This window comes from Cheilinus undulatus, linkage group 13 (assembly GCF_018320785.1).
Source record: "Cheilinus undulatus linkage group 13, ASM1832078v1, whole genome shotgun sequence".
NCBI lineage: Eukaryota > Metazoa > Chordata > Actinopteri > Labriformes > Labridae > Cheilinus > Cheilinus undulatus.
The window spans coordinates 31,227,110-31,243,137 of NC_054877.1; the positions used below are offsets into that span (position 1 = coordinate 31,227,110).

Sequence of the window (16,028 nt, forward strand, 5' to 3'; positions counted from 1 at the left end):
TCTCTTAAAAAACAGCTCGATTGCCCTGATATTTGTATTAAATATTCAAAGGATTAATGCTGATCTTACTGGTGCCCCTTGATATTTCCTCTAGTGATACCTTCAGGCAAAAGTCCACATTAATAAATGGGAAATATGAAATTGTAATAGACTACGGTAATTATTGACAGACAGGCTCCAGCTGGCTTAACTCCATCTCACTGCATAAACAGGAACAGATAAATTTGTAACTTTATCTGTTCTCTGAAAGTGTTCAGGCCTCCTCATTTAACTTTAGTGCATGTGTGTGTTTGTGTGCCTGTACTTTATGTGTCTGCTGCCATCTCCACACTCAGCCAGAGTGTTCATTTGTCGAGCAGGCAGGTCAGATCGGCTTAGACGTGTGCGGGTCAATAAACTGAAGCGAGCTCGAGGAGGCTGTCTGACTCTGAACAACACTTCAGCGCTCTCCTCCAGATAAAGATGGATAGATCCACCTTTACACTCAGCAGATACGTTCAGCCTGCTGCTACTTAAGATACTAGTCATCTTACACATTGTTTATATTTTATACATTTATTTAACTGCTGTGTTGTTTAAAGCAGCTGATTGTAGAAGAATAAATTCAGTAATAATTGCCACTTGAGTCGTCATGCTGGGTCAGTGTCATTTAAGCAAGCCTGGGTTACACTGACATTTCTCTTTCATATCTCACTTATCTGAAAAAAATCTCACAGATTTACCTCTGTAAGAGAGAAAGCAGAGGTCAAGGTTTATCACTCTCTCCTCAGACTCTGAAGTGATGCTTCACTTATTTGCAGTATTTTTTTACTTAATTCATGGATTTATATTTGCTGAATTGATTAATTACATCTGTTTTGTGGGGGGTTGCGTTAGTTTTAAACACACTTCTCTGACTCATGAAGGAGAAGTTAACCTTCTGAAATACAGAAAAGAAAAGCTGAGAAGAAAACACTTACAGATATTACAATTTCTGTTATGAGATAACCGAACTGTATTCTGTATGTATCCTCCTCATAGAGAGGAATGAAGGTGAACACAAGATAATTTCAGGGTCCATTAAATAACATTCTCATCAGCATTTTCTCTGCATGACATAAAACAAGAGCATTGCTTTGGGCAAACTTTAGGAGAGATAATATTTAATAAAAGGATAATAATCTCATAGTCGGGACACTTTTGTTGATTGCACTTTATCCCTATACAATAAAAAATTTATGTTTTAAACATTTTGGACTCTCAGTTCATGACAAAGAATCCCCAAAGGGACAATAAAATGTCTTATATTATAGTATATTGTACTATATTGTATCCTTTTGCGTTGTCATTTTGTACCACCACATTGTATTGTGTCATATAATATTATGTCATAGCACAGCATATTCTTTCTTTTCTTATCGTGTTACATTGCAACAAATCATATTATATAATTTCATATTGAACTGTATCGTATCATACAGAATTGTATCATATCGTATCATAACGTATCATACAGTATCTTATTATATCATACTGTACCATATCATATTGCATCACACTGCAGTTATTCACAGAGGTATTTCCTTGGGGCTCCCTCTAGTGTATCTTAGTTACCCTCTAAAACTTACATGGGAAAACATCACCTTCATCCTGGAACCACTTGAAAACAGATGACAGATGACTGCCTTCAGTATGAGCAGTAGAGGTGACTTCAGTGATTGTTCTGTACTGAGAGCAAAGCCAAGCACAACACCCTGTTTATTAGTCTTGTTATAATGGAAATCACTGGTTCTGTATTCAGTGACCAAAAGCACAGAAAATTATATCTATGCAAGGTGGATATATGAAACAAAGAGTAACAAATAGCTCTGAGGCTTATTTGTCAGCTCCATAACACAAGCCTTGTAAGAATAGTGGAAATACACAAGCCATTGTGTACCAATAAGAGTTCCTATAATCTTCAAAAACATTGTCTTTGTATCATAACCTACAGGCCAAGCAATCAACTTAGCAATATTGAAGTATGAACCTGTGCCAGTATGTTTTTGGATTAAACTTTTTTGATATTCAGTTCAAAAGAATAGTAGACTCTGTAGCACAGAAGGTAAGGACTCAGAAGAGTTTCCTTCCATACTTGTCTGTGATACAAATAGTCAGTATTTGCTTTGCCACTGCCAATAAAATGTTGTAAAACCTGAGCTGTTTACTCCTGATGTCACAGTTTGTAGAGTTAGGCTTCAAAAAACATAACAGGGATGTTTCTGATAAAACATTGACTTGGCTTGCTTCTTACTTTGTCATGAATATTGTATCTTTTTGCTGAAATACTTTGAGACAAAGATTTGAATCCCTTGGGGGGATTTGAAACATTCTGTCTGTTCTCTTTGTTATTTCATCCTATTTTGTGTTGTAACAACATGATTCTCCTTTCAGAAAACTAAAATCTCGCAAACAAGAGTAGCATTTTTCACTTTTTATGATTGTTATTTGTATAAGAAAAACACCTCTTATAAATAAAAAATCTGAAGTGAAACTGGTACCAACAGATCAAGAGAGATCAGCAGTGAAGCAGTAACACCCGTGCTGTCCTGTCCTATAACCTTTCTTCATCTTCTCTGTCTGTGTGTGTCAGGTGTTTTGGGGAGGACACGTGTCTTTCCATCCCAGACATCAAGTCAGTCGTCATGGTCCTGCCGCCCAGTGAACCAAGAATCACCATTACAGGATCTAATCGACTCGTCAGGCCTGCTGGTGACCTGCGGGGTCCGCTGGGTGTGGCTCCCTTCAAGGAGCTTCACATCACCAGCACAGTGATGAAGGGAGACAGCTTCAGTGGCGGTAAGTGGATAAGCTGCCTCTGTTGTTTACATGCTCTCGTGTCAGATCAGCCCTCTAAAGTTTCAGTCTGTCAGAGAAATGTTGGTTCTCAAAGTCCCTTTAAGGTAAAAAGTTTCAAGATTTTTACCAGCTTATTTTAGCTTTTGGTGCAGCAAATATTTGTAAGTTTTGATTTCAGAATTTTAAAGGCTTTGTAACTCCATCCTCCCATCTAGTCCGCAGACCAGGTGTAATGGAGGTGATGCATAACCTTGACTACTGTGATGTGCTGGTAATTGGAGAAGAACTGAATCCAGACAGGGAGAGTTTGGAGATTCATCACAGCGCTCTGCTGGGAAAACACCTCGACGCCACTAACTCCACCTCTGGAATATCAATATATGGTTGGTGCTGCTAACAGTCTGATAAAAACAATCAAATGTATCACTCATTAAGGATCTTCACTTTATCTTTCAATCCCTGACACAGGATGACCTAGACATCATGGATTTTGAATACCCAACAGCTCAGCACTAACATTCTAGCCTCATTTTAGTTTTTTTGATAAGAATTTAACTTAACCTGGGCATACATTGTACGATTTTAAGCCACACAGTTATGTGGCTGCTGTATCACTCGTGTTTCCTGTGTCTAACAAGGTGTGGACTCGATGGCCCACTACGAGCAGGCGCTCAGACAGCTGCGCTATAGAAACTGGCGACCGGCCACCTTGAGCAACAGAAGATTCAGACTCACCTGTTCTGAACTCAACGGACGTTACACCAGCAACGAGTTCAACTTGGAGGTCAGATTGACGTCTTACAATACTGATTTTTTTTTTTTTTTTCATTTTTCTTCTCTTTTATGTCCTGCACTGTTTTTCTTCCCCCTGTGATCCACCGTCTTCTTTTGCTTCTTTTTTTCACCTGCTCTTACCTATTTTTTTCTATCCCATTCGAGAGTCTCCTCTCTTTTTTTTATACCAAAAAAAATTCTTCTTACTGTTGCAATTTTTAATCTTTTTTTTTTTTTTTTTGGTTTGACAAGTTATTTTCCGCATTCTTCCTCAAGAGGACTGAATATAGGGTGATTGTGTCATCTGTACAGGTCAGCGTTCTTCACCACTCAGCACCTGTGGAACACGTCAATCACATGGCTGCTCAGCCTCAGTACCTGAGACCCATCCATCACCCGCTCATGATTCACACTACGAACTTACACATGTCAGGTATGCATCCAGTTTAGCAAGAATATATTCTGTGTTCATAACATGGTGTTGTAAAGAAAGGGCAGACTGGTGGTTTTATTGGTTCAATTACATTAAAACTCTTGAGTTTACTTAGTATGGGTTAGGCTCTTGGTTCCCAACCTGGGGTCTGGGCTTAAAATTAAAATTAAGGTCACTCAAACTACCAAAATAATGATAAAACACATGAATTGTTCATACAACTCTTTTGGTGGTCACACGTGTGTTTTTGGCTCTTTTGTTTGGCTTAAAGTGATGAAAATAACTCAATTTGATGTTTGTTTTGACAGCAATATGTCACCCTCTTTTGTGTGTGGAACAGCTCTTCTTAGATATGTGAAGGGGGGCTCAGTGGAAAAAAAGTTGGGAACCACTGGGTTAGGCTTTCAAGGGCATGTGTAATATGACACAAAAACATGAAATGCTCAACTAAATCGTGTGATATTGCAAAAAAGGATATGAAGTGTTATAAATATTAAAGAGCTCTTCATGTTTTACACAATGCATGTGTGCGAACTGTCTCTCTTGAGTCCAAAATAAATCCCAAACACTTTTTTTTTTTTTTTAATCTCCACAGAGTTGATTGATAGCCCACTTGAGCTACATATAACTGAAACGGAATTGAGAGAAAGCCTGGTCTTTATTCTCAGGCATTTATCAAGTAGATAAAATGTGTGCCTGCCAAGTGAGAAAGCAGAGCTTTTCTTCATTTCTGGTGATGAATTCATGTTTTTGCCATGTTTACAGTGAATGTTCACACTGGGGTAGCGATGAAGCTTGGACCCACTGACCAACTTTGTTCTCACTGCATAATATTTGATTCTGTTTCTACTCTAATGCAGAAATGTGTGATATTGTAATGTGATATCTAGTTTTGTAATTTTTTTTTTGTTTCCTGTGTCAAATCAGGACCTTAGACAGGTTGTTAGAACTAAAGATTGTTGTATTGTTGAGTTGCCAGAGCTTAACAGTGAGAGATAAATGCAACCAGTGTTCAAAAGAATGATGGAAAAAACATACCAGAGAGATGAGCTGTAGTGATTGGCGTTTTCAGACAAGTGGAAGGCTGAAGGTTGAATTTCACACACAAAGGAGAAACAGTACATGTTACTGAGTGCAACTAAATTTAATTTTTTTATAGATGTTTTTCTCCAGCTGAGACTTGACACTGAAGTCAAGGGAAAATAACATCGATTGATATGTTAGAATGAAACTTTCTGCATTAATTTAACTGTTGTAAAGACAAAAAGGCATTGAAAGCAAATAATAATTTAGGGATGGGCAACTTTGGTTAATGAGAGGGCCACATAGTTTTCATTATTACTACCAGAGGACCAGTAAAGATTAATTGAGTTAATCGTGATTAATCAAGGTCCACGATTAGTGCACTTTTTAAAGAATGTGATTAATTGCATGCTTTATTGTCCTTTTCAGTACACTTTTGTTAAGGCATGTTAGTGTCTTAAGTTCCTTTTTCCACAGTTAAGTTCATGTTAGGATCTTCAATCTACCAATAAAAGTAGGTCTGTATCTAAACAGGAAGTCAATTACCAAGCAGTTTATAATGCAAAGTGGTGATTTTCTCTAAAGTGCAATAAAAAGGTTCTGTAGAATTACTGCAGAAACTCTGAGATTAAACGCGATTAAAAAATTTAATCTTGGATGGAAAGATGGATTTAAAAGACTGTCATATCCATGAAATGGATATTTAACAGATTACAAATATATAGCTTTCATCATGAAAATGCAAATAGTAATCCTTAAATTACCCGGCCACACGAAGATGAAAACAATATATTTCTATTTCATTTTGAAAACATTTTCCATAAACACTGGATCGTTTCAGAAAATACCAGTGTAAGCACAGAACCTCTGAAAACGCTGTAGTACATATGCCAAGCCTGTAACTGGCGCTGCCATGGAAATGCACCAAAAAGAGAGAAGAAGATTACAAAACATGCATATGAAGCACGAACACAACCCTGTAATCCACCATTGTTGTTTTGGCTTGACCTGTGCATGCAGCTTAAGTGGGCTATGATGTAATCTTTTCAAGAAAGATGCAATTGGCAAGGAGATGAAACAGCAGGGGCAACGGCTCTGGGTAGGCATATACAGATTTGTTCACTCTGGAACCCGGTTTCAAAAAGTAGCGTTCACGGCCTCCCAAAACACATTTTCCGTGTGGATGAACGCCGATATGCCAACATTTTTTGGCATATACTCCTGAATTTGTCTCCATGTGGAGTATATAATTTGACTAACATGTACTAGCAATCAAAGATAATTATAGAAACATGCTTATTTTTCATGTTTTCATGGCAGATTGTTTCATTTTTATAATTTCTAGATATTTGAAATTAACTTGAGGAGCTTTTGATTGACAAAGGTATCAGGGAAACTTTTCATTTGTTTGAGAAACAGAACTCTGTCAAGAAGACTGGTCCTGTATTTGTAGGAAGGTTCACAAGTGCTCTTATAATTTAAGGCTTAAACTAGCTCTGTTTGAAGTAACACAGGGTTTATTTTACTCTGGAGAAACTTGACAAGATGAACAGTGAGTTGACATTTCTCAGTTGGCATTGTAAGAAGACTGAATGAGGGGGAGGGCTGAATGTTGCACACCACCAGATGAAGTAGGAGTACAATGTGGATACATGGTTAACTGTTTGCTCCCCTTTTTCTTCTCCTCCAGGATCAGCACCTCCAGCAGCCACAGTAGTGATTGTAGTGTGTATTGCTGCCCTGGTGGTGATCGTAGTAATTGGCGTTTACAGGATCCATGCAACACATCAGGAGGTATCCAGAGAAGACGAGGATAGTGTCAAAGATCCTGAGGAAGACTGGGATAACTCTGCACTCACCATCACTGTCAATCCTATGGAGGTTTGAAGACATTTTAAGTTAATTTTTGTGTGTTTTTTGTATTAATATTTAATTTACATAAAGTCAGTGTTTCTGAGCATTGACAGTGGTTTATTACATTAGTCAGCTACATTTGTTTCCTTTGTAAACTGGACCTAGGTTCCTTGCTGAATCTTGTTTTGTTTTCTAGAACATACAAGGAGCTCAGGCACTCAAAGAAGAAGTAAAAGAAGAACGTGAGGAGGAGGCAGAAGAAGAAGAGGAGGAGGAGGAACAAGTGGGAGGAATGACAAGTGCTGAGTCAGACAACAGCGACGAAGATGAAGTGGAGGAAGAAGAGGAGATGAAAGAGAGAAAGCTGAGGGGAAAACTGGAGTGGGACAGTTCTTCCATAACATACTGACCACACAAAGACATAAACATTAACAAACACCTGCACATACAAACACTCTTTTCAAGTCTGTCTCTCCCTCTCTCTTTCAAACACACACAGACAAGCTCACCACAAAAACATAAGCACACCCACAGATCTAAAAAATATATAAATATATACAATCAGTTGCTGGAAAAAACACACTCTGAAAATGTCCACTTTGTCATCTTTAGTTAAATGTCTCCCTCTGCTGGACAAAGATCTAACTACAGAACCATCTTTAGTTCCCTAGTGCTGGAAACATTGTCTGTACATCCTTTATTTTTCACAGTCAGTTTAACTGAAGTTATGATGAAAAAGCACGGTTTTACTATAAATGCAGAATGGTCATGAGTGCAGAAGAGTTTAGTGATTAATTTAAATTCCCTAATTTCTCAGAAAAAAAATATCATATCATCAGATTACTTTTGCATTGTTTATTTTTTTACCAAATGGTTCGTCATATGAGGGGTTTAAACAAATATAGCAACTATAAACATATCTGTCAGTTAATGTATCCATGAATGAAATCTTCAGCCCATGAAGAAGGTGTAACGTAACTGTACTTTCACTCAGTGTGTCTCCTCTGTTGTCATCTCTCTCGTGCTGAGTTTCTCCAAATATTTCACAGTGCTGTATTTCTATGGTCTGGACACTAAAGAGATACATTAGATATGTTGTCGCTTTCCATAAACTTCCCACTTTAGATTTATGTATAAAAACAGTTGTATTAACCATGAAATATCGTTCATATTTTTGTTTCTTATAAGTATTTTAAAACTCAAATGATCATCGTTCCATCAGCCATCAAGCAAATGGAAAAAGCTCTCTGTAGACAAAGATACTTCTGGAAACATAATGTGTGTCTGTCTTGTGCATTGATCCATACTGTGGTCTAATATTGCCTGAGCTGTTTCAAGTCAGATTGGTTAGCATTTTTATTTCAAAGATTTTTTCTCTTATTTCCTTGTTTTGACAGAGTAAAGTGAGCCCTCTATGCAAATATGTGCTCAGTTTAAAATGAAATGAACTAGAACAGAGTTTTTTGGGGGTTTACCTGAACTTATTTAAAACTTACAAGTCAATCAAATTATAAGAGACATATTTAAGACAGGATTAAAGTTTTAACACAGGCGCCCGGTTGGCCTTGCAGTTATCTTATGCCCCCCCAAACACAGAGGCTGTTGTCCTAGAGTCTTGTATTCTTCGTTCTTTACTCTTTCCACTATGTTTCCACTATGCTATCTGCTAAATAAAGACATAGAAGCTCTAAAAAAAAGGGCAGAGATTTTAGTACTAAGTAAGGATGTAACGGTATCAAAATGTCATGGTACGATAATACGTTGGTAACAAGACTAGGTACAGTATTGGTTGCGGTATCAAAGAAAAAAACATAAATAACGACCTTGGGGGAAAAAAAGTGACATCACTTATTAAACAACAGTTGCACTTTGGATGTTACAGTATGTGACAAAAAGTGCCGTAGGAGAGCATTAGACTTAAAAATATATACTTCTACTTCAGCTCCAGTGTTTAGAAACTTTTAAAGCCTTTGTTTTCCTTCAGCTGAAAATGGCTGTAGGTCTTTGGCAATTTATACCCTGATACACCTTGTTATCTGTTGAGCCTGCCACTGTTGTGGTAAAGTGGGATTGGGAATGCTTCCTTAGAAGTCTTTTGGCCTGGCTGGATTCTGCTCCTTGCATATTTATGAATCTTTTCTTTGCCAGGTGGCTCCTCATATTACTTGTATTCCTGATCAAGTGTGTCACCACAGTCTGGCAGTGTCTGCATATTTTTTGTCTCTTACCTTTTCTCCTTTCTCATTCTGTGACACCGGGAAACCTAAATTCTCTCACACGTAAGGTTTATAAGTCACTGAGGCCTCCACAATCTCAGAAACTTTGTCCCTCGGTTCTCCGTCGCCACTTTGTGCAAGGTCGGATGGGTGACTGTTGTTCCCATGTCCTTTAACTCTGCGCCACTAAAAAACTGCTCTATTTGCCCTGAAGACCTATGGTTTAAAACTGTCACATCTTCATGACGACACCCAGACACTTCTGTCACTGTGATACCACTAAAATTACAGATACAGTTACATCTCTAGGTTAAGGTAATCAAACAAGTAAGCTCTGAATCTTACACAGCGGCATCCTCTTATACTGAAAAAAGCCTATGCTGAAATGCAAAAACTGCAGATCCTTAAGTTTCCACTAGAGGCTGTCTGCAGAAGCAGTGAAAGTCACATACACCAGTGTTCAAAAGCTGATTTTTACAGCAGAATTAAACGTTATTAAGGCCTGGTTCCAAAGATTTTTGTTGGAATGGTTCTTATCTTTATGTGAACACACTGCAAGGGGGTATTTTTTAACTTGTTTGTTTTCGTTTTAGCAGGATTTGAGTTATACATAACTAGGGGCTTGGCTGATATGATTTAAAGCCATATGGTCGTTGTCAGACCTGCCTCAGCTCCATCTTCTTTCTCTGTTTCTCCGCTGATCTAAAGTTAGATTGAGACAGCATTTTAATATTGCAATCACTGCAGACTGGCTGCAAAGGCCTCCCTAAGTAACCAAATGGTTGACATCACTCAGGCTTTGCCCAATATTTCCTACAGTCTGGGATCTTACACTTCTCCTAATGCAACTCAGCATTGTCCCTTCCTTGACAAAAAGCCTAAGAGCTGGTTACAGAAAGATTTGAACAGGCTGATCAAACTGACAGGCTACAGACAGCTGCACAAAGCAGTTTGATTCTCTATCGTCAGTTATTCCCTTTGAATTCTGGGTAGTCAAAGACTTACTTAAAGCTTCTCAGAGGAGGTTTTTTACTTGTTAAGAAACAGAGGGAATTTGGTATGGATGTCTTAGTATGACCTACAAAAGCACACTGGAGCATCAGTGACAGGATTTCTATATTATTAATAATGGATGAAGTGGCTGCAGCATGGTTGTGTCAGATAATGTTGGAACAGCCTTGTTTTGACATTTTACACAGCACAGACTGTCATTGAGGGATTAATGAAAAACTCATGCACAGCATGACATCAGCAAAGAACTGAAAGGTACCTCTTTTTCCCCAGGGGGTACCAAATTTGACAGCCCAAAAGTTCTTCATAGGAGCTTTAATATAAAACAGCACTCATGTAGTCAGTTCACTTCAAGAGAAAATTTTACAGCAACAATAACAAAAACTTTTCATGGGTAAAAAATAAACAAATAAACACCCCACATGCCATGGCTGCTGTATAGAGTACTTGCTCTTTTGAAAAGTAAACAGAAATTCCTACTCCCTCATTTGGTGGAATGACCCTTTAAAGTAAGGAAAACTTATAGATGCATGATGATGAAAAGAAGCAGAGTGATACTTCATTTTACTTGTTTACCAAGTCATCATTTTTACCCAAATCCACAAGAATTAATAGCAGAGATTGATAATCATTCATCAATACTGAATCAATCTTATACCATCAATGTTGTTAATTTGACTAAATGTCACTTCATGAGTTTTTAACCATTCAATGACCTTTATGTGACTCCAGATCCCTTTTCATGTTCCTGTTTTTACTCAAAGAAATCCACTCTCACACAAACCATCAGTGAGTGGTACACCGCCTCCTCACCTCCCCCTCCTCCTTGTTCCCCCTCTCCTCCCTCTGTCAACCTCTTGTGATCGTGATGTCATCATTGTGAAACAACTGCCTCATTTCCCACATCAACCTTTGTCATATTGTGCTTCAGAAAGATTCAAGAGAAAAAAAAGATTCTTTTACAAATAAAAACAAACCCTGTAAAAATGTTCAAGACAGTTATTTTATATATGCGTTTCTTTTTCTTTTTGTAAACGATACAGTCGGGATTTCTTGCTCTTTAGTGGTCATCCCACTGCTCTCTGTATATTGACCAATAAAGACTTGTTTTAGACTCTACTCAGGGATCGGTCTTCTTTCTGAACAAGTTTTCTAACTGTGTGAGAGACTTTTATTGCAGATGTAAAGAAAGTTGTAAATGTACTTGAGCATGTCCGGCTCTTTTGTAGCCTGACTACTCAAAAGGTTTCTACACTGCACGCAAAACCATTCACATCATATTCACACGTAAATGGCAGAAGTTGCTCTGTAAAGTTACCATCGGTATTAACTAACCACCATTCATACACTTTCACTGGGTGGACCCATTATCCATCCATTATCTACATTTATTGATAGAAGAGGGCAGTGGATAGAGTCAGAAACAGGGATGAGAGAGCGGGGAGTGACATCCAGGAAAGGGCTACAGGCCAGATTGGAACCCAGGCCGCCCACATACTTGGGGCGCGCCTTAAACCACAAGGCCATCTGCGCCCAGACTCAGATCACTGTTAACCTTGAACCAAACATTGATAATCTGTATTTGAACACAGATGATCTGGACCAGAACACTCATACTTTGTACCCAGACATTGATGATTTGGGCCCTAGAGAGTGAAGATTTGGAGCTGGACACTGATGAGCCGGACCCAGAAACTGTAGAGCTGGGCCTGGACACTGATGATCTGGACCCAGACATGAACAATCTAGACCTGGACACAAAATATCTGGGCCATAGACAATACTGATGGACTGGACACAGATGATCTGGACACAGAACACTGACACAAGTTTAAGTTTAAAATTCAAGTTCAAAATTTGCTTTAATGGCATGAATGGTTGACACCTTTGTTGCCAAAGCAAAAACAAATACTAATAATGACAATCACAATAATAATACTGATAATAATAAAATGCAAAAAAAAAAAAAAAAAAACTCCACAAAGTTATTGACTCTTCTAAAACTTATTAATATCTCTAATGTGGTGACAAAGTTTTTCAGTTTTTCCCAATTCGCAATGTTCACAAATTCTTTGGTCTCTAGGTTTCCAGTTTTTTTTATAATGATCTGTTTTAATCTCTAATTTACAGTCTCTGAGTCTGTACATTGTTAAAATTTTGTTTTGTTTGGGGTTTCTCACAGGCATAAGATATTCAGCTAAAGAGTACTCTCTTCCCAGTAGACAATAACGTTCTAATTTATTGTGGGATTTTATTTCATTTGCCAATATTTCATGTATTTAGATTTGTTTTCTTTGTCAGTAATTTTAATTTGTGTTCTGGAGAGATGATGAAGCCCTTGGTTGGTTCTTTAGCTGTTAATTTTCTTTCTTTCATTTTTAAGTTGGTCAGTCTCTGGGCAGAGGCTGTTGCTCAGAAAGGCCAGGACACTGATAATCTGGATCTAGACACTGATAATCTGGATCCAGACACTGATAATATGGACCTTGACACTGATGGTCTCTTCTCGAACAGTGATGATTCAGACCTGCATAGACGATCGGGAACCTGGACCCAGACAACAGGCGACTGGGGTGTAGGAGGGTCACGTAATAGACAAAGTGACAGCAGCAGAACTCATAACTAGATCTGGTTGGTTTTGGTCTAGAGCATATTTCCATGATATGTTCTTCACCACTGCAGGAGCTTCTTTTCTTAAACTAAAGTGTGTTTGTTTTCAATTGAAAACAGTAAAAATGGCAAGATTAGTTCTCAACACAGTCTGTGGGCGAGCATGAGAAATGTTAAAGGTATCTAAAGCAATCTAACAAAACAAAGAAAGGAAACATCAAGGAAAAAATATATAACCTCATATGACAAAACTCTTATTAAATATTTATTCTAGTTTATTGTTTTTGGAAATAAAAAAAAACTAACTTGAATAGATCTGCTCACTTAACATTACAACATCAAACCCTACAAAAGAGAATTTTGAGAACACTGATTTTTTTCTCACTGTTGTTTTTGTTTCAGATTAGACCAAAAACAGCTCCATCCTTGAGTCACAGAGGATGCTAATAAACCAGCAGAGAGCACAGTAAATGAAACAACTACTTAAATTATTCATTTCTCTTCATTCATATTTAACTCAGAGCTATAAACGATGTCTCTGCCAGACTGAGACAAGCGCAATACGCATAGAACATTTCCAAAAGCCATTCTTACAAATGAGAAAACTAATGATTATTTTTCCATCTGTAAGTGAAAGAATGGATCAGGTGGCATTGATTCATGAACATGCATGTGTTCAGTGATATACTCTGACCATTTCATGTGCCAACATTTTAAGATTATAATAAATGCAAGGACTGACATCCTGGGCACAAAGAAAGCAGGACTGGAAGAAAACAGCAACAGACCCGAGTGAAGACAAGCTCTCTCTAGTGTTTTTTACAAACTTGTGCAATACTGAAATAAATATCTCAGCGCATTTTCTGGTAAAACGTTGGATCTGTCGTGTTGGTAAAATACACCCTGACGCACATCTGATGATGTAACATGTTGCAACAATTTGGCCAACAGAGCCATGAAGAAAACAGTCATCTGTGGGAGTGTGGATCATTTATCAGAGGGATGTGGGTGCTGTGAGGATAACAATAAACATGGTGACTCAAATGAAGGTAATGATTAAAATATATATTTGAATATCAGGTTATCTAATGGTCGGTTGGACGAGCTTTAACAAGAACAAGTGAAAATAATCGGTCTTATTTTAAGATGCAGAATCATCAGTGGCAAGAATTACTCTAAAATTTTCCGATGATAAAACTTCTATGATAATGAAAAGATAAGACTACTGGTCTCACAATATCATCATCAGATTCATCTTTAGTTTCGTTAACCAAATCTGACTTATGTCAGAAAAAATATGTTGATTTTTCTTTTTTAAATAAATCTTGAAAACAGCCTCTTTTCACATTTTTAAAGATTAATTTTTTAAAGGCAGACTTTGGTTATTAAACTTTCTCTTTCTCTCTCTTGTAGCAGACAGGTGATTCTTGCTGCACAGCAGAGGAGTGAGAGAGAGGGGTGTGGTGCAGCAGAGGAGAGTGTGTTAATTGTAGACACCTGTGAGCTGAGTGAGGGGAAGAAGAGAGACAAGGGCTTTGTGGAGGGACTGTGAAAGAGAACAGAAGGAGTGCAGATATCAAAAAAATAGTAGAATGAAGAAGTGATATATCTGCCAAAAGCTGGAAAAGAGAGCACATAGGAAGTACAGAGTGGGTGAACAATAAGCCTTTTTACTTTGGAGCCTTCTAAATATGTGAACCTTGAAATCCTGGAGGAGTGTGAGATCTTTTGCCTGTGGTGGCACTGAAGTCTTCTGGTGGCCGGACTACCCTCCAGTCTTGGATTGTTAACCTCCTGATCCTGACTCAGCTGCTTCTAACCGCAAGTGTACCCCATTACCCTCTCTCCCACACCTATCTTTCACCTTTTATTTCCCATACACCCCTGAATTCTTTGACACACACACCATTTTGGTTTTGGCTGAAGAGGCCTTGACCGTTGAACTTTGGGTTTAAAATTCTGTTTGGACTTGGGGAATATTTCATTTGATTGTGCTTGAACTTTAAGGAGGGGGTTTGATTTATGGACTGTTTGCACTTGAGGAACGTTTGACTTATGGACTGGTGAACTTTGGGGAACACTGAAGTTGTTTTGTTTGTGCTGTGGGGCATTTGAATTCTATTGAACTGTTGGGACATTTGGGGCATTACCTGAGTGAACTGATTTCTGTTATAAATTGATGAAATGCATGGCGAAATTTGCCTTAATTGAAGAGTTTGGGTATCGGACTTGTTAATCACGTCCTTAAAGGATTAATGTGTTCTGTTACCCTGAATTTTGCTTAAAGGAAAGACAAAAAGAACATCACTGATTTTGGCCTTCATTACTTTTGTAGCGGAATTGTTGGTATTTTCTTTAGGCCTTAAATATCTTTTCTCCATCCTGAGATTTTAAATGATAGACTTAATTGTCTGTCTGGCACCCAGTTGAATTAAGATATTATACATATTTCTGGCCTTTAGTTATGCTACACTCTCTCTGTATGCATTCATATCATATTAATTCATGTCACTAACTGTGCACTTAATGTACCAGTTAAGTCAACAGCCTTAGTCTTCCCAGGAGCTCCTGGGCTTCCTTGTCTCGTCGGTTTCTGTGGATCACTGGTATGGATTAATTCAATTAGTAGAAACTTGAATATGCATGAACAATTATTTATTTTACAAATTTTGATGAAAGAAAATGTGCAATGTCTTTGTACTCCATGTACTTGAAGGGGTAGTGAGACAGATGGCAGGAATAGGACACCCCTCCGTTGGGTCTAGACACTGGTGGTTATGAAGGAAGCAGGATTAAATGAGGAGTAGAGTTCTGAAACGGACACAGCTGAGGCGGCTTGAAGGTGATGGAGGTATGCAGGATGAAATGTGCAGAAGACCTGTGAAGATCTGGACTAGAACTGATGAACTGGAATGGAGGTGGTTGGGGTGGAGGAAGGTTGTAACGACGGGCTGTCTGTGAAAGAGAGAACGACTGATTTGAAATATGACAGGTACATGTTGATTGGTCAAGCAAGGTTGTGGCAGAATCTGGTTGGTTTTCTTACTCAAGAAAGTGAACGCTCATTGTCAGCTGATCAACATAAAAGGAAGATAGAAAGAATGGAGAGTGGAGCAAGTGTTGATAAACGAACTTCCGCTGAGCTTCATTAGAATTTTTTGCCGAATATCAAACCTGCTCTTTACTGTCTATTCTATACGTACTGTATTGTTACCTTTATGACAGGCTGCACAGAGGGCAGCTCTGTTGCATCACAACCAAAAGGTACCTGGTTCTGATCCCAGGCAGAA

The 16,028-nt window shown here is 38.2% G+C and overlaps 1 protein-coding gene across 1 annotated transcript in view; it reads left to right on the forward strand.

Moving 5' to 3' along the window:
• Nucleotides 1–11,189, forward strand: part of clstn2a (calsyntenin 2a) — a 261,648-nt gene extending 250,459 nt beyond the window's left edge. Inside the window, exons 13-18 of the mRNA XM_041803309.1 lie at nt 2,612–2,817; nt 3,033–3,200; nt 3,456–3,601; nt 3,904–4,024; nt 6,738–6,928; nt 7,098–11,189. Of these exons, the coding sequence (XP_041659243.1) occupies nt 2,612–2,817; nt 3,033–3,200; nt 3,456–3,601; nt 3,904–4,024; nt 6,738–6,928; nt 7,098–7,310 (1,045 nt within the window). The 3' untranslated portion in view covers nt 7,311–11,189. The remainder of the gene's footprint in view (nt 1–2,611; nt 2,818–3,032; nt 3,201–3,455; nt 3,602–3,903; nt 4,025–6,737; nt 6,929–7,097) is intronic.
• Nucleotides 11,190–16,028: the final 4,839 nt, after the last annotated feature.